General features: G+C 35.8%; 1 protein-coding gene across 1 annotated transcript; it reads right to left on the bottom strand.

The window, feature by feature from the left end:
* LOC150019227 (estradiol 17-beta-dehydrogenase 11) lies at nt 1-25,172 on the bottom strand. The gene is made up of 7 exons (XM_090266271.1): nt 24,813-25,172; nt 23,121-23,228; nt 20,226-20,357; nt 19,006-19,112; nt 14,494-14,631; nt 3,416-3,532; nt 1-901 (listed from the first exon to the last, which is right to left on the bottom strand). The coding sequence occupies exons 1-7, from the start codon at nt 25,023-25,025 to the stop codon at nt 811-813; spliced, it is 906 nt and encodes a 301-aa protein (XP_090122397.1). The 5' UTR covers nt 25,026-25,172; the 3' UTR covers nt 1-810.
* Nucleotides 25,173-26,345: the final 1,173 nt, after the last annotated feature.

Genomic DNA, 26,345 nt, shown 5'->3' on the forward strand with positions numbered 1-26,345 from the left:
TTAAGTTTGATCCATTTATTATTGTTGCCACTTACGGGCCCATTTCCCCAATTCTCTGCCTTAAATCCCAATCATGCTTTTTTTGCTTGAAACACGTGTCCATCTCCAGTTTCCCTGTGCTGAAATATTTGACATTGAAATAAGACATGTCTCTCAGGAAATGTGGTAATGTGCAGGATGAAATGTTTGAATGACATTTCTTACATCATGTGAAATTAGGAAATGTGAATTATATAAAATTTAAATATAATTAAAAATAAAAATATATCTTATTTATAGTAAAAATTTTGCAAAGCCTTCACATGAGCCACAAAATCTTAGAAATTATTGTAGAATTGCTTTTATTCTTTTTCTCCATTTCCCATAAAGCAATTGCTACGATATTTTTCTTTTTGTATTATATGAAACTAGCTTTCAGCTAAAAAACACTGATAATAAATGAGGACTTAGGAGTATCAAAAGAAAAAATGATAATTAGGAAAAGCAGAAGTCCAAACATTAAAATTCTGATTAAAATTAAATGAAATCAATTTAAACCTGGTAAATCAATTTTCACAAAAAGCACTTATTGTTCTTTGCTTTAAAAAAATTTTTTTAAATTTATTAATCTTAGAGAAAGAGAGAGGAGGGGAGAGGGAGGGGTGAAGAGGGAGAGAGGAGAGAGAGAAAAAGAGAGAGAAACATAGACTTGTTGTTCCACCCATTGAGGCATTCATTGATTGATTCTTGCATTTTCCCTGGCCCAGGATCAAACCAGCAACCTTGGCATATCAGGACAATGCTCTTACCAACTGAGCTACCTGGCCAGGGCTATTGTCCTTTGCTTTTATATCCAACAACTGCATCAAACCTAATATCGATCTTTTGTTTTAAAACCGCCAGGAAATGATCAGGAAAGATCCTAAAAGAAAGAAACATGAGCATAATCAGGAAATTAATATTAAGTGCATTTTAATATATCTTCCTTTAAAATACTTATGTTTATCATGTATCATGTCTATGTTCATTTTAAACAAGATTAAAAATTTTAACACATAATCACTACTATATGTTCTTTCCAATTAAATTCATTTCCTTTTCAAAAGGTAAAGGAAGGTTTAATTCTTTAGGGTAGAAATGACTTGAAATATTTAGTTTTTAGATAAATCTACTCTTTTTTTCAAAAGATCTATGAGAGGTTGTGTATAGAACTGAACAGTTGAGATGTTAAAGGCTTTTAAAAACAAAAACGAAAGCTGACATTGGAAAGGAAGTGAGAATAGGAACTCATTTTATACTTTATAATCCAGTATATTATTAAAATGTTCCACTTAAGAGACTGGGGAAGCAGAACTGCTCAGTGGAAATGCAGAAAATACACTTGGTTTTGAGCATAATGCTGAACAAGTTGTTTAACTTCTGAGTTTAAATTCCTCACATGTACATGAAAAATTAACATCTAGCCCACAGTGTTATTTGAAGACTCAGTGCTAATATAAAATGCCTTCAACAGTGGTAGATCTCTAGTAGGTCTAATTTTTCTTCTCCCCACCCTATACTTAAGAATATTGAGAAACTTGTCATATTCCAATGAATTTGAGAGAAACTAAACAGAATATATAAGTCAGTGTGACATCTGTCTACATGGCATTAAAATAAAGTTTGAAAATTGAGCACTGAACATTCACAGTTAGTGGGAAATCAGGGCAATGATAATAAGAGGTAATTATAAAAATAATAGTGGTATATAATATTTATTGAGTGTTTATAGTGTGCTAAATACTTTGAATGCATTATTTTATTTATTGCTCACAGCTCTATAAAGTCTTATTGTTGTCTCCATGTGACAGATGAAGAAACTGAGCATCAAAGGAGTTACATAACTCATCCATGTTCACGTTGCAAGCAAGTCACACAAACATGGCTTCACCTAACTCCAGAGCACAAACATTTAGTCTCTATGTTAAGGATCTAGGAAACATAATTAATTTATTCAATCAGCAAACATTTTGATGCCTCGAATGTGTCCATCAATTCTTCAAAGTGCAGGGGATATAGTGATGAAAACAGGCAAAAGTCCTTCCTTTGTAGAGTTATAGTCTAAAGGACTGTAATCAGTGAGTGCTTACTTAGGTGATGTGAATAGTAAAATGCTACACACCTCAAAGGTTTTAACTCATTTAGTCACCAAAGAGATCCTTGGGCTTTACCACCTAAACCTCTGAAGTATGTTCAACCATAGTTCCTAGCATTAGGGGCTAAAAAAACTTGACACATGTCCTCATGTTTTTGATCTCTTAATTTTTTTTTCAGTCTCTAGGTCAGTAGTTCACAAAGTATAACCTTTGAACCAACTGCTGTGGCAACTGTCTGTTAAAATTCAGATTTCTGGATTTCAACTCAAACATCCTATATGAAAATGACAAGAGGAGAGATCCAGGAATCTATTTTTTTAAATCACCTTCCCCAGTGATCCTGATACCCTATCATGGTGGAGAAGCCTGACTCTAGGGACAGAAAGAAGATTTTTTTTCAAACCTGAGGAACCTCTTCAGTTTCCCTTCATTACTGGGGCAGCCTCACTGCCACACAGCTTCTCAGAAGAGTGATGAGACAGTGTGTTATGATGAGGCCTTCTTTAAACCAGTGGTTTCCAGTCTTGGCTGTACATTAGAGTCACCGGGAAAGTTTTGTGAGCAGGTCACACACCAGACCAATTAAATCAGAATCCCGGAGAGTGGGTCTCAGGTATTAACGTTTTTATAACTCCCAAGTGAATTCCAATGTGCACCCAAGTTGAGAGCTTCTGCTCTAAAGAAATGCTTCTAAATCTGAATATGCACACAAGTTACTTGTGGATCTTATTAAAATGCAAATTCTGGTTCAGGAGGACAGGAGATTCTGTATTTCTAACAAACTCCCAGGTCATGCTGATGCTGCTGGCCCATGAACCACATCTGCAGTAGCAAAGATCAAGGGTCTCTAAAGTTGTCTCCATGCTTCAGTATGATTTTGCACAAAATAAGAGTTCACTGATTATCTGTTGTCTCTTTAAGTGACTACATAAAACTTAACTGTGGTCTCCTCCAATATCACTGTTCTATGATTCCACTATGTACTAATGTTTAAAAATGGTTCTTCCTCATATTGATTCATTTATAAGACAAAACTTCCAAAAATATACCAATTTCTTCCTTTAAAATAAAAATTTAAAACTTGAGGAAATTATTCAATTTATTCGAATACCTGATTGTGATACCAATCTTGCTTCAATCACTAACAAATGTAGTTTAAAAATTGATGGATTCTAAAAGCCTATTATTTTATTAACTTAATTCCATTTAATAGCACTTTACAAAAATTTGGTCTTAACTCTGAGTAAAAACATATAACAGATAAAATATTTATAATGCTGGCAAACTCAACTGTTGCTTACCTTTCCACGACTGTTAAAAATCTTACAGCAGATGGAACAAAAATCATTTTTTGCTCAGTCAGAATTCCATTCATCAGCTTGTTTACCACTTCCTCAGGTTCCAGGGTGGGTCCCAAACTGAAATCAGAAGCAATTTTCAGAAACTAATAATTTCACTGAGGCTTCAGCTTTAGTTGCTAAACAAATAAGTTAAGTTACCATAGGAAGCATAACATAACTGACTTGTAGCCTCTAGCCCATCATAGTGCTCAAAAATGATAGCTGCTTTAGCATTAATATTAAAAATAACAACAACTATTTATATAGTGCTTATCATGTGCCACTCACTGTGCTAAACATTTTATACAGGTTATCTTCCTGAAGTTTTACAACCACCCTATGAAGCAGAGTCTCTAGTTCCTATTATGCAAATGAAAAGTATAAAAGTAACTCAGACTCAAAAATAATTTAGCTAGATTAAGAAATAAATTCACTTTAAAATCTTTAGAAGCTTTGAAAAAGAAGTCAGATATCATTATACAAGTGTTATTATATACTAAGATGTCTTAAGTGAACAATTTCTAAAGTGTCAGAGGAATTAAAACATAGGAATGTATCTGGCTCTAGGTCCTTGATTTCTATATGGAACTGTAATATTGTCTTTAATTATCTAACTGTACCACTTTATCAGGTGTTCATTTAATTTTCAGCTTTGTTATTTAGCTCCTTTTAACATCTTCACCCTGGTATGAGTAGCAGGCAGTTCCTAAAAAGTGATCTTTGTTATATGGGTGTTAGAATACATGCACTTAGCATGGAGTTGCGAAAGAGTTGGTCCTGAGTTTTTAACATTTTACTAATGATTTGGAAAAAATATATATAAAATTAAATACACTACTGAAATTTGCCAATATCACCAAACTGTTTGGGTGACTAACATTTTGGAGAGGCAAGTTTTAAATGTTGTGTCTAGTTAAGAAAGGTGAGAGAAAGAATTGGATGAGATTCCTTAGGAACAAATACAGAATAGTTCATTCAGAAAGAGAAAATATAAGTAAAAGAGGGAGAAATGAGGAAAATAGTATTGTACTTAAAAGTAAGCATGCTAATTGGATACATGAAGGACAGCAGAGCTTAAAATACAAGGTCTGTCTGGAAAAAGTCGAGCAATTGTTAATAATGAGAACAGTGTGTGAGACATCAGTGCAACCTGGCAGCCAAGGAGAGCGGACTGGAATGTGCATGTGCGAACAATGATGACTTCACTGTACTAGTCAGTGGGGGTGGTAGATGCCATTGAGTGAGCGTGTGTACTGTGTGGCCATCGCATTTAAAATGACTGAGTGAGTAGAGCAATGAATTCGCATCAAATTTCCTATTAAGCTTGAATGTTCCTCTGAGGAAACTACTCAGATGCTTCAGAAGGCTTTCGGGGATGATGCAATGAGTGTAGCACAAATAAAAGTGTGGCACAAATGCTTCAAAGATGGTCAACAATCTGTTGAAAGTGATCTACATTCTGGAAGGCCTACAACAAGCAGAACACCTGACAATGTTGAACGTGTATGGGCTGCAATCAACAAAGATTGGCAACTGACAGTGTGAGAACTAGAAGCTGAGCTGGGGATTCCAAAAACTATTGTGTCCGAGATTTTGATGCAGGATCTTGGCATGAAGCATGCTGTGGCAAATTTCATTCTACAGCTTCTGTTACCAGAGCAGAAGGAACATTGTGCTGCAGTTGCTAATGACTTGATTCGAACCACTACCAATGAAACAGATTTCCTCAAGAAGGTCATAACCAGAGGTGAATCATGGGTCTACGCCTATGATCTGGAAACAAAGGCCCACTCATCCTAATGGAAGTCACCTGGTTCTCTACACCTGAAGAAGGTGCAGCAAAATCGCAGCAAGATCAAGACCATATTAACTGTGTTTTTTGATTGGGAAGGTGTTGTCTGTTATGAGTATGCCCCTCGAAGCCAAACAATTAATAAGAAGTACTGCCTCAATGTTCTTCATTGGTTGAGAGATGCAATATGATGAAAATGGCCACAGCTATGGGCAAGTGATGATTGGCAGCTTCATCACAACAGTGTGCCCACTCATGCATCACATCTTGTGCAGAGCTTTTCGGTGAAACATCAAATTACCCAGGTGACGCAGCCACTACAGCCCAGATTTGGGGCCCTGTGACTTCGGTTTTTCCCAAAACTAAAATCACCTTTGAGATTTCAGACATTGATGAGCTTCAGGAAAATATTATGGGGCAGCTGATAGAGATTCCAACAAAGGCTTTTGCAGAGTGTTTTGAACAGTGGAAGAGATGCTGGGAGAACTGTGTGAGATTCCAAGGTGCCTACTTTGAAGGGGATTGAGGGGTCATTGTCCTATGTATAATGTTTCTTGTAATATTGTATCTTCTTCAATAAACGTCCCTATTTTTCATAGTATGTGATTGGATACTTTCTGGACAGACCTCATATATATGATAATATCTTTCCTTTTTTATGACAAAGTGGGCTTATTGGTCAGGAAAAATGTCAAGGGACAGCTTACTGTCAACCTGAACCTTGTAAACTATTTTATTCCTTTTTATTGAATTTATTCAGGTGATATTGGTTAATAAAATTATATAGGTTTCAGGTATACAATTCTGTAATATATCATCTGTATATTTTGCTGTGCGTTCACTACCCTAAGTCAAGTCTCCTCCCATCACCATTTATCTCCTCATACTCTCCACACCTTTCCCCAGCCCCCTTCCCTCTGTCAATCACCACATTATTGTCCGTGCCCATGAGTTTTTTCTCCTCTTTTTTTCTTTTTTTGCTCACTCCCTCCATCCCAACCCCATCTCCCTCTGATGGCTGTCAATCTGCTCTCCTAGTCTGTCTCTTAATTCTGCTCATTACTTCATTTTTTGTTCATTAGATTTCACTTATGTGTGAAATCATATGACATTTGTCTTTCTCTGATTAGCATAATGCTCTCTAGGTCCATTCATGCTGCTGCAAAGGATAAGATTTCCTTCTTTTTATGGCTGAGTAGTATTCTATTGTGTAAATGTACCACAGCTTTTATATCCACTCATCAACTGATGGATGCTTGAGCTGCTTGCAAATCTTGGCTACTATAAATAACACTGCAATGAACATAGGGCTGCCTGTTTTCTTCAGAATTAGTATTGTAGGTTTCTTCTCATCATAGGTCGGTCATTTATTAGCATACTGTGTTCACCCCAGGACCCTGAAGCAAATAGTATTACATATGAAAAACTTGGAGATATGACAGGAGAGGAAATATAATAATTGAAGTGATGGCTTTTGGCCCAAAGGAGGTAAAAATGAAAGGCATAGAAGCATAAAGAAGAGCAAACTGTCCCTCAGCTTAGTCTTCGCTAGGCATTCCAAGGGGAATGAATCTAGAACCTGAAGGAAGCCTGTGCCTTAAAAAGTGTTCAGAGGAAAATTCACTTTTTAATATTGCTACCAGGCTGCAATATTGCCAAGCTCTGCGAAAGCTCACAAAAACCCATGTAAACAGTACAGCACACCTCTGCATCCACTCTGTGACCTTGTTAAAATATGCAACAAATGGTGTTGCACTGACTGGAATTAGTGTACTTGATCTTTTTACCTAAAGATCATAGCCTCTGTCAGAGTTTTTATTAAATTTAATGACTGCCAAATATCATTTTTAAAAGAAAAGTAAAGGCTTTGAGAAAAAAAGTCAATTTCTTGGCAGAATAAAATAGTAATCATTAAAATGTCAGTATGTGAATATATTTTTTTCCTTGACAGTCTAATGTTAACAAGAGTTGCAAATCCTATTAAATAAATGCTCATAATGGATTTTGCCCCAATGTGCTGGGGTAGGGAAGGAGAATGCCTGTGGGGGCACAGAAGTCGTCGTCGTCGTCGTCGGCAGCCGTCCGTCTCGAGAGACGATGGTGTAGCTTCTTAAGAGTCTATCTGCACCGCCGAGAATGGCTGTGCAGTCCGACTCGGGAGTGACATGGTATCTGTCTCCTCCCATGTTGAATCGACATCTTGTGATGACGCTGAAGCTACAGAGCCTGGGCAGGGTGATATGGAGGGTCTGCTGTTGCCCATGCAGCAGACCCCCCCTCTCTTCGCAGCTGAAGGGTCCAAGGGAAAGACGGAGTCAATACAGCTTGGCTTCAGGTGCGCCGCAGGAGTTGCCGGTGTTGACTACAACGTCAAACCGCCTTAGGGACTCCGGCTCCGGATTTTCTGTCGGGGTTTACTCCCTTAGCCTTTCCCCTGAAGAGGTATGCCGCAAGGCAGCGGAGGTTTTTTGGAGTCAGAGTTTTCCTTCTCTGATGTACCCTGACTGGAAGATCGAACCAGCGACACTTAGCTCGCAGGCCGACGCTCAATCCACTGAGCTAAACCAGCCAGGGTCGGGGCACAGAAGTACTTTGAAAGAAAAAATATTTTCAGGTGGAAGGACTATGCTTGATTATCTAACTTCACCACTTAAAAAAATTTTATTTATTTATTTATTTTTAGAGAAAGGAGAAGCTGGGGAGAAAGAAAGGGACAGAAACATCAATATATGGTTGCTTCTTGAGCACCCCCAACTGGGGACCCAGTCAAGCAACCCAGGCACATGCCCCAACCGGGAATCGAACCAGTGACCTTTTGGTTCACAGGCCAGTGCTCAATCCACTGATCCACACCAGCCAGGGCCTAACTTTATCATTTTAAGTAGCTGAATAATTTTGGGGAAGATATTTTTACTCTTTAAAGCTCAGGTTTTCTTTTTCTGTTTAATCTGAAAAACTGAGGACAAAGCAGTGGCATGGTGGTAAATGTTTAACAACTGGCTCTTCAGGGACAGAATGATCAGTTTTGTAGTATTTTCTAATTTCTGTGGTATAAATACTCCTACCACAGCCAATTTCAAGCTACCAACACGGCATTGCTGAATGAATATAATGCAGTCTTAGTACCCTACTGATAACTTGATAATGAATGGGAAATGTACATATAAGAACTTCATAAGTTATACTATGCAATTGTTACTTGTTACTTTCTTATGTATCTTCTTTTTATGGTAGTAGCCAATACAAGTGATATCTTTCTGTAACATAGAGAAAAGCTAAATTTTTACAGAAAATAGATTTTGTCACATGTACTATGTGTAGGAGAGTAGACATTTTTAAAAGATGTTCAACAAAAATTAACCAGAACATCCAAGTATACTTAATATAATTAATTGCTGTATTGTTTATATCACTAAATGGAAAGAGATAACTTTTTTGACAGAAAGTCATTTAATTAAAAATTGTTCATATACCTAATAATAGAGTCCCAAAATACATAAACAAAATATTAACAGAATTGAAGGGACACATAGACAGTGTACAATAAAAGTTGGAGACATTAATCCCTCATTTAATGATGGATTGAACAACTAGATAGAAGAATAATATGGGAATAGACTTGAAAAGCAGTATAAATCAACTAGACCTAACAGCACCTAAAGAACACTTCATCCAACAGCAGAATACATATATTCTTCTCAATAGCACAAGGAACATCCTCTGGGACAGATAGTATGTTAGAACACAAAACAAGTCGTGTTAAATTTAAAGACTGAAATCATATAAAATATGTCCTCTGACCACAATGGAATAAAATTAGAAATTAATAACAGAACAAAAACTATAGAAAATTTAGAAATATGTGGGAATTAACTAATGGGACATAGCAAAAAAATCACAGGAAATTTAAAAATATTTGGAGATGAATGAAAAAGGCAGAACATAAGAAATTTATGAGATGTAGCAAAAACAGTGCTCAGAAGGAAACTTACAGTTATAAAGGCCTACATTAAAAAAAGATGTCAAATCAATAATTTAACTTTCCACTTTAAGAAATTAGAAAAATAAACAAACTAAACTTTAAAAAAAATTGAAGGAAATAATAAGATTAAAACAGAAATAAATAAAATAGATAAGAATAGAAAGAATCAATAAAACCAAAAGTTGACTTTGAGAAGATCAACAGAATAGATGAATCTCTAGCTAGACAACCTAGAAAAAGAGAGAAGACTCAAACTATTAAAATCAGGAATGAAGGTGAAGACATTACTACCAACCTTACAGAAATAAAAAAGAATTGTAAGAGAATGCTATAAAAAAAGTGTATGCCAAAAATTAGCCTAGGAAATGTGCAAATTCCTAGGAACACATAAAGTACCAAAAACTGACTCAAGAAGAAATAGGAAATCTAAATAGACCTTTAATAAGAGATTGAAGCAATAATCAAAAAACTTTCAGAAAAGAAAATCCCAGGATCAGATAGCTTCATGATGTTTAAAGAATTAACACCAGAACATTTATAGAAATAACATTAGTCCTTCTCAAAGTCTTTCAAAAGATAAAAGAGGAGAGAATAATTCTTAACTCATTTTCTAAGGTCAGAATCAATTGAAAACTATACACTAACATTTCTTATAAATATAGAAAGATGCAAAAATTCTCAACAAAATATGGTCAAACCAAATCCAGCATGATATTAAAAGGATTATATTCTATGGCCAAGTGAGATTTGTCCCAGGAATGCAAGGTGGTTCACCATATTAAAATCAATCGATATAATATATCATATTATTAGAATGAAGGAAAAGCCCCACATGATCACTTCAATAAGCACAGAAAAAGCAATTGGCAAAATCATTTCATGGGAAAAAAACAAACAAAAAAACAAACACTCAACAAACAAGTAACATAAGGGAACTTCCCTAATCTGATTTATATAAGTTCTTGAATAATGCAATCTGATTTATATGACCAGAGTGGAGTAGAGACAATAAAAGGACTTATTAAGTAGAAAAGGATAATCGACAGTCTTTCTGATCATCAAAAATATATTAATATAACATAGAAATACTGTTTCTTCCCCTACCATATTGGCAAAAACTAAAAGTGTGCTAATACTTGAAGCTGGAAAAGTGAAAGGAATGAACACTTTATACCCTGCTGATGGGAGAATGAATTAGAACAATTCTTCTGAAGAGCAATCTAATAAATCTAATAAATAAAAGTAAATAAGTTCCTACTCTTTGATCCAGCAATTGTTTCAAAAAGAATCATAACAAAATGGTTGGAAAGTGAGCAAAGGTACGCACACAACACACATACATACAAGCATATACATACAAATATATGTAGATTCATACATGCATACACAGACAAGGATATGCATTTATTACAATAATAAAAGATTAGAGATCTAAATGTCATTCCATAGAGGAGACTTACACCCAGATTGTTGGGCTAACATTAAAAAGAATAAGGTAAGGCCCTGGGTAGCTCAGTTGGTTAGAGTGTCATCCTCAGTCAGGGCACATACAAGAATCAACCAATGAATGCATAAATAAGTGGAACAACAAATTGATGTTTCTTGCTCTTTCTCTCTCCAAAACAACAACAACAACAAAAAACAACTAAAATAAAAAAAAGAATAAGGTAAGGGAGCTCTTTATATATCAACAGAGAGCTAACAACAACATACTTACAGATTTTGGTTGGGCTTTTTTGTGTGTGTGTTTTTATAAGTTTTCTTCTTTTTAAATTTTAATTTTCTTTCTTTTTTTTTTTACACAATTTTTATTTTATTTTATTTTTTGTTATTCAATTACAGTTGTCCCATTTTTCCCCCATTGCTCCCCCCTCCCAGCCCATCCCTTCTCCCACAATTATATCCCTCTCCGTTGAAATTTTAATTTTCAATTACAGTTTACACTCAATATTATTTTGTATTGGATTCAGATGTACAGCATAGTGGTAGAATCATATACCTTACAAAGTGTTCCCTCCATATTTCTGTACTGACCTGGTACCATACAGAGTCATTACAATATTACTGACCATATTCCCTGTGCTGTACTTTATATCCTGTGACCATTTTGTTAACTACCAATTTGTACTTCTCAATCTTTTCACACCTTTTTTTAACCAATTCCCTAAAACCCCTCCTTTCTGGCAACCATCAATCTTTTCTCTGTATCTATGAGTCTGCTTCTGTTTTGTTTGTCCACTTATATTGTTCTTTAGATTCCACATGTAAGTGAAATAATACAGTATTTGTCTTTCTCTGCTGACTTATTTCACTTAGCATAAAATAAGGTTCATCCATGCTGTCACAAATGGTATATATGTACCACAGCTTTTTCATCCACTTGTTTATTGATGGGCACTTGGGTTGCTTCCATAACTTGGCTATTGTAAATAACACAACAGCATATTGTTAAGTCAAGAGGGCAGCTTACAGAATAGTCTGTATGTTTCCATGTACCAGAAAAAGAAATGCATTTACTTAAGAAGTATAGTCTCCTAAATTGGGAAGCTATAACTGGAAATATAAGTTTTCAATAAAGTGGTTATCTCTGGAAGAACATCTTTGAAGGGGCTTTTTTCTATATTATTTAAATTCTGTTTATAATCATAACACACTATCAGAAAAGCAATAAAGGTATTTTCAATGAAATAGTTAATATACATTTTAAAAATGATGATTCTCAGAAAAATCTTCAATTAAAATTTTGTTATAAAATAAAGCTAGGAGTAGTAGGGCATTTGGAATCCAGGACCTAAGGAGGAATTTCAAGTCTGTACCTTTGGGGCTGTATGACTTTAGGAAATTTTCATATTTCCTCCACTTATTTTGCAGGATTTTTAGAAGGATTAGGGCAGGCGTAGGCAACCTATGGCCTGGGGCCAAATCTAACCGTCCTAGATTAGAGATTAGAGGTAATTTACATAAGGTATTCAGATTTAGTAGAGTACCTGGTATTTAGTAGACCTTCAATAAATGCTTTAAAAAATGATTTATTGATAACCAAGTTTATGTAGCAAAAATAATTCTTAACAGTCAAAAAATTATTAGAACACGTGATTACACTTAATTCCAATAAAATTGTATTATGCTGTGTTATATAACCTTTATAGTAAACTAGTTTCTTTGCAGTGTGTTAGATGTGTAAATATAAGAACCAATAAATTACACCTTTGTTGTGCCTTAAAACAGAATTTAAATTCCAGTGTTAGTAAGACACAAATTATTTTGAATCAGTCATTTAGAGGTTAGTTCAGTTTCCTTCTTTCAGAAAGACTGTCATCTGTGCAACAAGGAAAAAATTTAGTTTGAATCCCAGTTCTGCTACTTATAAGCAAGTTACTTGATCTCTCCAAGCAAAGTACTGTCATGAGGTTTAAGAAAATTACAGATTTCATTTAGTATCCAAAATATAAACGAGTAAGATCTCTTTGCCCTCTAATTAGAAGAACTAAGTTTCTAGATTGAAACCAACTTCACTTTTGGCATCCACTCCAGCATCAGCTTATCTTCAAAGGGGTTCACGTGGCAGGACCAAACCCCAGACCCTTCTTTAGCCAGGTCATATTCCTGTGACTATGCTAGAGTCTTGTCAGTTTCTATTCGCACTTCCCCCCTACAGCAAGCTTCCCAGTTATTATATTTTTCAATTGTAGTAGTAGAGCTTTGCCGGGAGAGGGGACCCCTGGCCACATGAAGGTTAGCTTTGTGCAACCTTGTCCTGGGGGCAAGGGTAAAAAATTCAGTTATAATTTTAAAAATATGCTGTCTTGTTTTAATTGCTTAAAGACAATCTAAGTGAAAAAAGTTGACTCAAATGTATTATTTTAGTACCTAAATTATGAAAATTATGGAAAAAATTGGCAAATTCTACTCCTTGGGATGGTACCTCTTTGACACCCCCCCTTTCAGTTTTAGTGAACTCTTTTAATTAATTATTTTTATTGAGACATAATTGACATACCATATTGTGTAAATTTAAGGTGTATAACGTGTTGATTTACTACACTTATATATTGCAATATGATTACCACCTTAGTGTGAGCTAACATCCCTATCACATCATGTAATTATCATTTCTTTTTTGTGGTATTAACAGTTAAAATGTAGCTTCTTAGCAACTTCAAAGTCTTTAGTATAGTATTGTCTATAAATATAATGTTGAGGAAAGTAAACAGTTTACTTATTTTTTCCAGAACCCCATTTGTAATATATATCAGTTATATAAAGTTTAGCCATTTAGCCCTGGCTGCTGTGGCTCAGTGGATTGAGCATCGGCCTGCGAACCAAGTGTCACTGGTTCAATTCCCAGTCAGGGCACATGACTAGGTTGCACGTCAGGTCCCCAGTTGGGGGCGTGAGAGGCAACCACACAGTGATGTTTCTCTCCCTCTCTTTCTCCTTTCCCCTCTCTCTAAAAATAAATAAATAAATAAATAAATAAATAAATAAATTAAAAAAAACCCATTCATGTAACGTTTAGCCATTTAGTCTGTACACAGGGAGATGTCTGGAAGGATGTTCATCAAAATATTCAGAGTTGTTTCCACTGGATAGAGGGTTTTAAGAAATTTTAAGAAGAAACTTTCTTATTCGTATTTTTCTCTGTGTTGGAATTTTTAAAAAAGTATACAATATGTTTACAAAGACATGAAAGCTATTCCCAAAGAGAGGAAACATTAAAATTAACCTCCTTACAATGTTATGTTCTAACCAAGGAAAAACCATGGTCTTGTGCTCAATTTGGAAAATCTCTAGATTACCAATGAAAAGTGTTTTTCACCTTGTGGTCCTGATTTACGTCTATCAGAATTACCTAGGATGCTTGTTAAACATATGTATACATAGTTCCAAGTCCCCATCCCAACTACTAACTACCTTATCCCAACCAAACCCAATAAAAATCAACATCTCTGGGGGTGGATCCCCTACATGATACCTAAGCATTCCTGGTGAAATGTATGTATTCTAAAAACCACTGCTTAGGGGAAGAAAAAAGGGAGGATTAGCAAATTCACCTGTCTTGTTCATATTTACATTTATACACATTCTCTCTCTCTCTCTTTGTCTCTCCACCTGTTTTCCCACAATGTACAGAAGCTGAAACTGAAGTGAGCTAAGGACATTGCATATCAGGTGTTTTAGAATTAAAATACTTAAGGAAAGCTACAAAATGGTCATATTCATGCAATCACCAACCCCTTTTTCTCCATTTATGTCTCAACTTACGCAGTACTTGGGTTTTTGATGAAGCCAGTGTTTATGAAATTAGGGCAGAGACATGATGTTTTGACTCCGGTACTTTTTAAGGCAGCCAGTTCATCAGTCAAAGCTCTATGAAATCCAACAGCAGCAAACTTGCTTGAGCTGAAAATAAACAAAGAGAGAGGTCACAAAATAATTCAAGGAAGCTGCTGCATCTATTTAATTTGGATGGCTGTTTTCCTTAGTTAATCACGGTCCTTGGTGAAGCATGGGCAGCACCTGAATCCCAATGCCCAGCCCAGACCTACTGAATCAGAATCTGCATTCTAGAAGATCCTCAGGTAAACTTATAGGCAAATTGAAGTCTAAGAAGCACCAACATAGAACATCTATTAGAGTGACAACTGAGTAAGTTTAAACATCTTGTTAGAAAAAATTGATCGGGTGTTTGTTTTGTTGTTGCTCTTTCCCTAGCATTTACTGACATCGTAGACTGCTCATTATTTACTTTAATATGTTCATGGGATCCAACTGAAAATTCCCCTGCATAAGACCTATTCCTCCTTTAGGTCTCAATGTGACTTCCTCAAAGAAGACTTTCCTGAACCCCAGTCAATGTTTCTGGTATCTTGACTCTTCTTCAATAAATGTCTCTTTTTAATATTACATGGCTGGATACCTTCTGGGTAGACCTCATATACTTATAAACAGGCAAAACACTCATTTTAAGTTTAAAAAAAAGCAAGATTATGTATGTAGTTTTTTTAAATGCATGACTATATATCAGAGTTTAAAATGTCCTAAAAATTATAACAAATTCTTACTAAGGTTATTTCTGCAGGGTGAGATTATCAGTAAATTTTCTTTTTTTCTTTTATTAAAGTGTATTTTCTGATGTTTTTTAAGTGAACCATAAATGCAGCAATAAATTAAAACTCAGAGTTAATGATCTTGAATGTGTTAAAAGAATTTTACATTTTTGAATTTCAGAGTGAATTTGTTATGAGATAGATAGATGACAGGTAGACAGATAATAAGTCTGTCCAGAAAGTATCAAGCCATGTGCTATGAAAAATAGAGACACTTATTAAAGAAGACACAAGAAACATTATACATAGGACAATGATGTCTCAGTCCCCTTCAAAGTAGGACTTTGAGACCTCACACAGTTCTCCCAATTGCCATCAGCTACCTCATTATATTTTCCTGAATCTCATCGATGGTCTAAAGTCTCTTCCCTTTCAAAGGTGACTTTAGTTTGGGGAAAAGCCAGAAGTTGCAGAGTGCCAAATCTGGGCTGTAGGGGGGCTGAGTCACCTGGATGATTTGATGTTTCACCAAAAAACTCTGGGAGATGTGATGCATGATTGGCTGCGTCGTCTGTGATGAAGCTGCCAGTCATTAGTTGCCCATAGCTGGGGCCTTCTGAATCATCCAAATCATTTCCGCGGAGTAATGTTCAAGCTTATTGTGAAATGTGATGCAAATTCGTTGCTCTACTCAAATGTGATGGCCACACAGTACATATGTTAACTCAATGGTGTCTACCACCCCCACTGACTAGTACAGTGAAGTTGTCATTGTTCACACATGTGCATTCCAGGCCACTATCCTTGGCTACCAAATCAAGTCGATGTTGTGCAAATCATTCTTATATTAACAATGGCTGACTTTTTCCAGACAGAATAATATATATGCTAAAAGTGAGTTGATTTTTTTCTGCACTTTGTAACTTGCCAAAGGTCACATAAGGTTTTGAGGGATCAAATCAAGATTTAGAACATCATTACTCATAGTAATCATATCCTATAAACAACTCAAAGTTTCATTAGGAGTAGTATGGATAGTAAATTATTGTCTAGGCATGAAAATGATTAAGCTACAGCTACTCATATGGGTAAATATTACAAACATAATATGATTCCATGTATATAAAGATCAAAACTAGGCAAAATTAATAAATGGTATTACAAGTCAATATAGGAGTTAACTTTGGGAAGGAAAGAGGGATTGGTGATTGGTAAGAGTTCCAAAAGGAGCTTCTGGGGTCTTGTGATGTTCTATTTTTTGACCAGAATGGTGGTTAAATAAATGTATCCATTTTGCAGTGACTCCTTGATCTGTACACTCATGATCTCTGCATTTTTATAAATGTATGTTATACTTCAATAAAAAGTTTGTTTTAAAAAGCAGGATCTCAGTTTAATTGCCCAGTTATTAATAACAACTGATAATCATTGCTTTCTGCTGGGTGAAGTCTTTAGTGTGACTCTGTGAAAGTTCTGCCATTGATCAGATACTAAGCAAAAACCAGAGTCAACTGAATTTAAAATAATTGTGGTCAGTAAGGATCACAGACTGCAACAGCTCAGGCCAGTGAGAGCTGAGGTCCAAACAAGAGCTTTGTGAGGGCATGCAAAGCATAGATCTGTCCCATAGGTGGAAGTGTACAAACCACTTGAGTAGTTGCAACCCTGCCTTTTAGCCCAAATAGTGGCTTTGTGTGAATTAGGAAAGACAACCCCTCTTCTCAAGCTAATTTACTGCCATGTGCTAGAAAATCATTTAAGTCTAAAAGGACCTGGATGCTGTTAACAGTGTCCCCTAGACTTGTGTAGTGCACAAGTCTGCACAACTGTGTGTGTTGCTCCTGCTTTGACAATGCTCTACAAGAGCCTTTACTTCTGTTGAGAGCTCCGTCATTGGTCACCAATATAAACTTGTGTCTCATACAAAGCATGTTCTTTCTTGATTTTCACTGTAAACCTCAGGGAGGTAGAATTAAATCAGAATAAAAAGAACTACAATATTTACTATGGCAAGGGAAGGAGGAAGTGCAACAGGTTTGACAGGCCTGTTAAATTCTCTGATCCTCTTTGCTTACTTGGGGACTATGACAGAATTTGTCAGGGCAGAGTGTAATGTCATACAGTAGTCTAGCAGCAGTACCTGCAATTATCTTTCATCAAGGAAGTAAATAAATGTAAATTGTATTAGCCTTTGATGGCTAGGGGCTAATCGCCTAACTTAAAGTGCCTCTGAAAGAGGCCAGATACATCTGGGCATTATAGGTCTATTCTGTGACTGCTTCAGCAGTTTTTCCATTCTTTTAAAAAACTCAATCCACGTCTGTATTTATTTTTAAAACTATTATAAAACAAATATATGTTCAGGAAGAAAGAACACACAGATGAACAAAAAGAACAAAATAAAAATAATTTTTATTGCTATTATCTAAGAATAGCCACTCTCCAGGTATGTTTTAGTATATATCCTTGCAAACTTTTAAAATGCAAGACATATATATAAACAAGTTACCTGCCCATGCCTATATCTATATATTGGGTTGGCCAAAAAGTTCATTTGGTATTTTTCTGTATGATGGTTTTAGTAATGCTTTGTCTTGAATGTCATTTGAAAAAAATTTTGTTAGACTGTATTGTGACAGCTGTCATATCAACGTGGTGCATTTTTAAAACTGGTGAATTTTTGTGTAACCTTTTAACCTTGAAGATGGAAGAAAATATGCAATATTTTCGGTATGTTATGCTCTATTATTTCAGGGAAGGTAAAAGTACAAAAAAAAAGATTTGTGTATGGAGAAGGTGCTGTGACAGATTGAACATGTCAAAAGTGATTTGTGAAGTTCTGTGCTGGAGGTTTCTCGCTGAACGATGCTCCACGGTCAGGTAGACCAGTTGAAGTTGACAGCAATCAAATCAAGGCATTAACTGAGAATGATCAATGTTCCACCGTGTGGGAGATAGCCAACATAGTCAAAATATCCAAATCAAAGTTATTGGTGAAGATGAAAAGTGTGTCTTATTTTATGGACTTTATGGCCAACCCAATATTTATACACATTATCTATATCTATGTATACAACTAGATCTACATTGTTTCTAGAATTTAGATAATTAATTTCAAAAGAACACAATGTTAAAAAACAAATTTGAGCATTATTTGTATGCATATTTGCACAATCAACTCAACATTTTAAGAGTTATTATTTACTAATATACAGAAATGGCCAAGAATTGTTAGGGTTATAGAACCAGTAGGATCACTGTGGCTACACTGGCCTCACTGATCAATTCTTTAACAGTATACAGTGGAGCACACTATTACTGGGCCCTGCTTGCTACAGTAAGTTCTTCAATTATTAAAATAGTGTGGGTTTTTAAATGATAACTATTACAATTATTTTCACAATAATTCCATTGTTTAAATGCTTTTAATATTTAGAATCCCAGACTGTACTCACTTTGTCTTTAGAGTTTTATCTCTACATTACTTTATTTAAAATTATTAACGTTAACTTGTATTCATGGCATTGCTCTTGTTTTTATAATTCTGTGCTCTAAAAAGAGATAAGAAATGCTTGAAGTAGTTGGCTTCTAACTGGACAATTTCCCTGCAGCCACCTCTAGAACAGACGACATAGCAGTGTATTAACAGTTGATAATGTTGTTGCATAAGAGACTTTGTGCACTATAGCTAAACATAGAAATGAATGGAAAAAAAAAGTTCACTTACCAATAAGCCATTAAAAATGGGACTGTAGTATGCCCAGCTGCTGAAGCCACGGTGATAATATGGCCATGATTATTCTTCATCATTGCTGGAAGAAATGCCTTTGTAGTCTAGAAATAGATTTTATAAGACAGAAAAAAGTATTTTAATTTCTGATTCACAAAACCATTTGGAATATTTTGAAATAAAATTATATTTTGTAACATTGTTACTGGCATAAATCACAAACCTAGATTAATTGCCAAATTTGGCAACATAAGACAACTGGATAGGGTGCCCAGATTAGAAAAATTAAGGTAAACAACAAATACTAAAAACTTTAAGAATCCATCTCATTTATATTGTGAATAACTTATGTCCACTGATTCTCCAACTTCTGTCAATGATGTCTTCTATATTAATGTGAAATTTTTAGAAAAGAGTTTGGTTATATCATCAAAATATTAAAGTGAAGAGCGATCTTCCAGTAGTCACTGAATGATTCACACAATAAATATTCGGTGAGCACCTACTATGTGATGGGGATTCAGAAACAAATAAGACAGTACCCTACATTCCAACAGAGGCAGAAAGATGGGAAAACTTGTAAGTCATGTAAGTACAAAGACAGATGTCAATAACTTAGGAATGTAAACATAACATAGTAGTGCATTTTCACCAACTAACTCCAATATTCTTTTGAGATTACTCATCCCAAACTCATATCCAAGAACACTTTCAAGGACCCTTTTAGGAACTGGCTATGTGGGCAATATTTAGGCTCCTCAGAAACTCCGTGTTGTGTGTATTTCATAATAAATGGTGAGTTTCGTAATAAAGTTTGCATTTGAGGCCAGAATGTAACAGGAGGCCTGGGTCTCATGAGAATTTGAAAGCAAATCGGGTTCTCCTTTTATAGAACCACAGATGGCTCAGATGGTCCCTAATCCCTCCTCCATCTCTAAACAAACAGAGATACGAGAATCTAGCTTAGAATGAAAACATACATAACACTTTAAGTTTATTATTTTATAATGTATTATTATTATTAATATTTTTGAGGGGGAGGAAAAATAATTGATGAGATTTTATTGTAGCCTGAAAAATTATCCTTTTATGTTATCCCTGGTGCCTGGAGAAAACATTAGTTTTAAGTTGTCTTTATGTCTACTAAAAGCTCCACTTTAAACTTAATCTTTGAGTCTTACAAAAGGGAATGTGTTTGTAAAGGAAATCATACTTACCCAGAAATGTGCAAGTACATTAACTTGAAAAGTCTTTTCAATTTGAGGGTCTTGTGTAGCAAACAAATCTGATGCGTAGACCACACCAGCATTATTTACTAGAATACTAACATCCCCAATTTCCGCCTTCACCTTTAAAAATAAAATAAAAATATCTGCATCATTAAGTAACAGGGTAGGCTTGCATGCAATGACTATTAAAGAAGTAAGTATTTTTTATTTGCTGTGGGGAAAAAAGTAGTTTTAAATCTGTGTGCCAACATGCAAAAAAGGATCTTTTAGTTTTAGGTACTTCATTTTGAAATAGTTCTGCCTGAAAGTTTTCTAGGTAAAAATACTCTTTTGCAATTTAGTCTCTTGACTTTGCTCTATTGATTACAGTTCAAGAGGCATTTGGTTAACAAAAACATAACCCCAGTGACAAATAAGCAGCTTCATTTTTTTAATACTACTTTAAAAGTTGAGAAAAAAAAAAAGGTTAACTAATTGGTAAATGTAGGGACTGTCATGAGGAACTATGTAAAACTGATTACACCATTAAACAGGCTACATCTTCTATTTATTTTTATGTTCACTCCATTCTATTGTTCCCCATTATTTTTATTGTTCTTTGAGTAATTAAGCTTCTTGGTGGATGGACCTTGGAGTTACAATGCATTTTGTTACTCTTTTGTTCCAAATAAAAGCTAGCCTCTATTGGTAGAGTTGTCATTGTTTAGATAGTGCTGCAGTGTGCTGGCAGACTGACAGGGAGGTGGCAACTAGCCTATTAAAAGCTTTCACATATGTTAAGTGCGATGCATGTTACAGAATTTCATTATCTCATTTAACTCTCACAATTCTATGAGGAAGCAACTCTTAGTGTGCTCATTTTAATGATGAGAAATAGGAAACATAGAAAGGATCACTTTCTTGCCAAAGGTCACATGGAGTTGGGACTCTCCCAGATTTTCTGACTTCAAAAACCAAGTCAAGCCTCAGACCTCATACAGAAAGGAAGTCGGGAAGGGGAGGCCCAGCAGCATCCCAGTAAGACCTCAGCGTGCCATTGTGAAGGCTCCTCAGCCAGAACTGAATTTCAGCAGGCTGTATTTAAATTATTAAAAACACAAGCTAAGTTATCTGGCCCTTGATCAACAACATACAGTTTGTACCTATAGCCACATCTCTATCACAATAGGAAAACTGTTGTTCAGAAAAATGCCCCTAAGTTATGAGAAAAGCAGGACATTTTCTGTGGTTATGTTGATGAAGCTGCTGGTATGCCTCCAAATGAACATGATTCAAAATATAAATTATTGTTTTGTATTGCCGAAGTATTTGCTCAGGCCCTCCTGACCCCTCCTTCACCCTTGAGCTCCCCATTGTCACTTACTGTGTTCCCACAGGATGAGAATGTCAAATTGCACATTTCTTAATAATAAAAGCAAGCTGAGAGTTTTACTGTTTAGATGGCATAAAACTGTCCTGACACCAAAATAGCCACATCAAAAGAGCTACTCCAAAATATCTGATAATCATATGTCATTTTCAAACTCTGTTTAAGCATATAATTAGTTTATCTTAGAACAATTTCAGTAAAAGCAAACAAACAAATAAACTATGTTTAAAACTATGGAATTGTTTCAAATAATAAAGTTATCTTTTCCAGAAAGGCCTACTCCCAAATGAGTCTGAAAATGAATGTTTTCCATTTAGGTAACTAATAAACACCACAAAATCCTCTTAATAATGGCTAGTAAAATTAAATAGATAATATCAGTGCTTCTATTATTATACTAATAACGAATTCTTACAAAGTGACTACTGAGCACCAGGTACTGTTCTAAGAACTTTATGTCATTAATTCACTTAATCCTCATAACAACCCTATGAGGAAGGTACTGCTGTGATCCCCAGTTAATAATTGAGGAAAGTCAGACACAGAGAGGTTAGGTAACTTGCCCATGGTAACATAGCTAATATTAACTGGAAAAGCACTCATTTCTATAAAGGGGAATCATTGTTAATTTAAGTAAAATAGTTATTGTGAAATGCAGAGTTTCTTACCCAAAGGCCTTGATCATACTGTACCCCCTTTCAGGAAGGCCATTTCCCACCACTGGCCTGGGTTATTTTTATCTATTCTTTTGACTTAGCTAAGCCCTAACCAACAATAGCAGCATCAGTTTTAAATAAAAGATTATAATTTAAAATAGAAGTTAAAAATGTCCCCAAACTTAAAATTTCCTAAAATTCAAGAGGTTCTCATGTCTTGGCTGAATCAGGATCTTTATACTGTATTCGATCAGAATATCCAGAGGTGAGGTCCAGGAAGGTGTTTTAAGAAATTTTCCCAGGTAATTCTACTGACCTTCCTACCATTACTGCATTTAGATAATAAGTGCATTTATGAACGTGCTCAGAGGAAACCCCATTATATATAGCACATCTCAGTTGTATATAGACGAGGCAAATAGTGCTTTAGAGAAACAGATATGTTTATGATCACAGCCTGATAAACAGGTTTATTCTATCTTCCTGAGTTCTTTGGACTCTAGAAGACCCTCTCAGCAATTCTACAGTGTCATCCAAGATTTTACATGTATCAGAATCAGATGGGAGAGGCCTGAGTGCATACAGTACTAAACATGCAAACTCCTGGGTCCAGTCCTCGACCTACTGAAAGAAAACCTCTGGCATGCCTATTTTTTAACAAGCTCCCTGGAAGATTCCAGAACACACTAAAGCTTGGGAACCTCAGTTCTGGGTTTTAGTTCTGGGTTTGCCACTAGCTAACTCTACGACCTTGAGCAAATCACAAAACTTCTGTTAGTTTGTCTGCATCACAATGGGATCATTCAAATCCCTCCCAGCTCTGACACAATATGATTCTAACCAAATGTAAAATTTCACCTTCTTTGCTGAGCTGTAAATATCTTCTCGGTTACTACAGTCTACCACAAAGGCATGAGCCTTTGCACCCAGTCTCCTGCATTCGTCAGCTGTTTCCTCAATTCCATGCTAGAAAAATCAACAAAGAGAACAAAAAAAATAATGTGAGCATTTATATCAACAGCTGAAAATAATTAAGGGTAGTCAGATTCTTTGAACTAGGATTGGGCAAGAATTCACCTGACATATTTTTGACAGGGTTACAGGTACACTTTGCTCTCAGTACTCTGAAGAGCTTCTTTTAGTTGGAACTGAATTTAAAGCAAGATTTGAAAAAGAAGATAAAAATTTAAAAACACTATTTTTTATTATGAATTTTACATTGTGAATTGTACGTGTGTGTATGTGTGTGTGTGTGTGTGTGTGTATTCCATATCAGGCTTTAAGAAAAATAACATTAGCTTTTTTTCTCTGTCACTAAAAACTACTCACGGACATCAATTTTCTGGCTGCAAAATAAATAAACAAGAAGTTATCTACAATTCATTCATTCCTCCAACATTTTAATGTGTTGGTCACATTCGAGGTGCTTAGAACCTTGCAGACTCAAATAAGAATGAGTCAGAGTCCTGACTTCAGCAAGCTCACACTTTCTACTACTTTCTATGTAGTAGAAAGAAACATAAAATAATATTTAGGTAGTATCATATGAAATTGTTATTGTTTTGGAATAAAGGATTGAATATTGGCAGTTTCGTATGGTTCAAACTGACATGTTTTGGTGAGTGTAATAATAGAGCTAGCTATAGAGAGAGAGTTATGGGAACACAGAGAAGGGACATGCAGTGCAATTCTAGAAGATACCTGAGTTGAATCTTAAGGGTGAGTACAGCAGCCCTGCAAAGAGAGGGGCAGGGCACTCCAAGCAGAGTGTAAGTAAAAGGGCAGATAGGAGAAAAGTACTCTGGGGAAGCACTAGGAGATTGGTGTGCTGAGTCACAGTTTGTTGATTGTTCTCTCAATCACTGGGTTGGTGCTCATCTAACTTCACATCCCATGAATTCCTGTTTACATCTTTGGATGTCGACTAATATGTCATGTATGGCATTTCAGGCCAGCAGGTGCTTTCCAAGAACTTCTGTACATCAGCCACTGGCCAAATAAAAGGTAAGATTCTAAATTCTCCTCTCTTCCTTAAGCCTATACCTATCCTGGTAAAAAGTACACTGAAGATTTTTTTCTTATTTATTGTTTTTAACTAATACGTGATTTAAAAATGTTACTCCTGGAAATTACTATGGCACAGTAAATGTTGCTTTCTGCTGTGTATCTTAAACCTACTTACCTCAGTAACTGCAATTAAGATTAGGTACAAACCTAATACACTAGCTAAAACTTAACTTTTTCCATATGATTAAGATCGAGGGATCAGTGAAATCAAGTTCAGGAGGATATTACAAATTATTTTCAAAGGCAATAGTGAGGACAAATTTACAACGTCAAACGGGAAGCAACTGAGAATCTTCACTACGTCCATTCATCACATGATCACAAACACATGAATTAACCTATGCTTTTCTCCCATCTATAAAATGGCAATAGTAATTTTTTCTACGTACTTTACAGCTATGCTGTAAGGGGTTGTTGCCTGCAAAATGCATACATGTCCACAGGTTAAAGGTACCAGAAAGTAAAAGAGTAAAGCACTGTTACCTTATTTATATCCCACAGAACCAGTTTGCTTTTAAGTCTGGCAAATTCATAGGCAGTCAGTCTCCCGATTCCATGTCCGGCTCCAGTAATCAGGACGATTTCTCCGGCGACTGATTTTCTCTTCTTCGGAATAAGAAGCTTCAGGAGAGATTCCAAGATGCAGATGATCAGAAAGGGCAGAAGCAGGAGGCAGTACAGAATGAATTTTATCATTTTTGTTGCTGCGAGGATTTGGTATGTTTATCAATCACTCTAAATTGTTTTGGGTGTGGGAAGGTCGTTCCGTCACGTCTCACACTACAGAGAGTAAAAACAAGAGCAAGGAAGGGCTCCTTTATCTAAGAGAAACAACTCTGAAACCGTTCCTTCCGCTGGGCTGGGCTTGGTTAGGTCCTTTGCAATTGGCTCAGGCTCTAGTGCGGAGCGACTGCTGGCTGCTGGGGAAGCCTGGGAGGGACAAAGTCCGGAGGAAACCAAGGTCCCTGGTTCTCGTTTGCGGAGCCCCCACGAATTGCACAGCTAAAGTCGTCTTTCGCACACTCTTTCTCGATCTCGTGGGCCGGCTTCGGAGGGTTGGTTGCCACTTGTTTTCCTAAATTTAGTAAATTCCTGTTAAATTTACAAGGATAATTGACAGTGTCCGCAGTCCAGTTGCTTCTTTGAAACTTGATGTTTGCCCATTACTAGTTGTGATGCAAATACGTACAGTTGCTCGTCTTAAATGAATCCTGGGAGTCGGCCAGTTGTTCCGCTCCCGGCTGAGAAATGGTGCTACATACATCACATTTTAGTTTGAGCTAAGCACAATTTTTGGAGGACAGAGGAAATTTTGCCCCTTCAGGGACAACAGTAATCAAGGCACAGGAAATATCTGATCATATTAAAGGGGATTGTTTCCACAAGAAAGAGCAGTATATTTGAATAGCCTTTTCCACTCAACCTATTAGAATTTGTGAAAACCATATATTACTCTTTAGTAACTTTATATTTATCCAGGTTAATAAATCACCGCCTACAAAATGGGTAATAAAATAAATTTTGTCTAAAGATTGTAACTTTTGGCTTAGTAGTCTATATATGTGAGCATTCAATATGTAACTGGTGCTTTAAAAAAAAAATCTAGCAATTGATTATTGAAGGAAAAGAACCAAACTCTGGGCTTGTGTGCAGTAGGAGCTTAATGTCTGTTGCATGTATTTTTTTCAGTTCAGTTCTTGACAATAATTGAATAGGGGCTTTTTGCAAGACATTACAGTGTTCGGGAAGAAAGCTTTGTCAGGTGGGAAACAAATGGTTACCCTTTATATTTGAAGGCAGGAAAATCCCAAGAAATGGAAGTTCACAAGTAATTTATACTCCTTCCTCTTATGCATCCCTACTCTCTTCTAGGGGATGAAGGGATAGCGACAGTCTGTAAAAGTAGAACTCCACCATGGAGTACTGGGAGTGTATAAATCTCATCTGAAAATCCTTCTTATGGTCCCCAAATCTAAGTTTACAAGAGTACAAACATATCTATAAAGAGTTTAGTTT

This window comes from Furipterus horrens, unplaced genomic scaffold (genome assembly GCF_987537825.1).
Source record: "Furipterus horrens unplaced genomic scaffold, mFurHor1.1.pri manual_scaffold_2, whole genome shotgun sequence".
Taxonomy (NCBI): Eukaryota; Metazoa; Chordata; class Mammalia; order Chiroptera; family Furipteridae; genus Furipterus; species Furipterus horrens.

Coding starts and splice junctions, on each gene's coding strand:
- LOC150019227 (XM_090266271.1), bottom strand. CDS start 25,025: ATGATAAAATTCATTCTGTACTGCCTCCTGCTTCTGCCCTTTCTGATC. Junction 19,113..20,225: donor ATGTACTTGCACATTTCTGG/GTAAGTATGATT, acceptor ATCTATTTCTAG/ACTACAAAGGCATTTCTTCC. Junction 3,533..14,493: donor ATCAAAAACCCAAGTACTGC/GTAAGTTGAGAC, acceptor TTCTGATTTCAG/TTTGGGACCCACCCTGGAAC.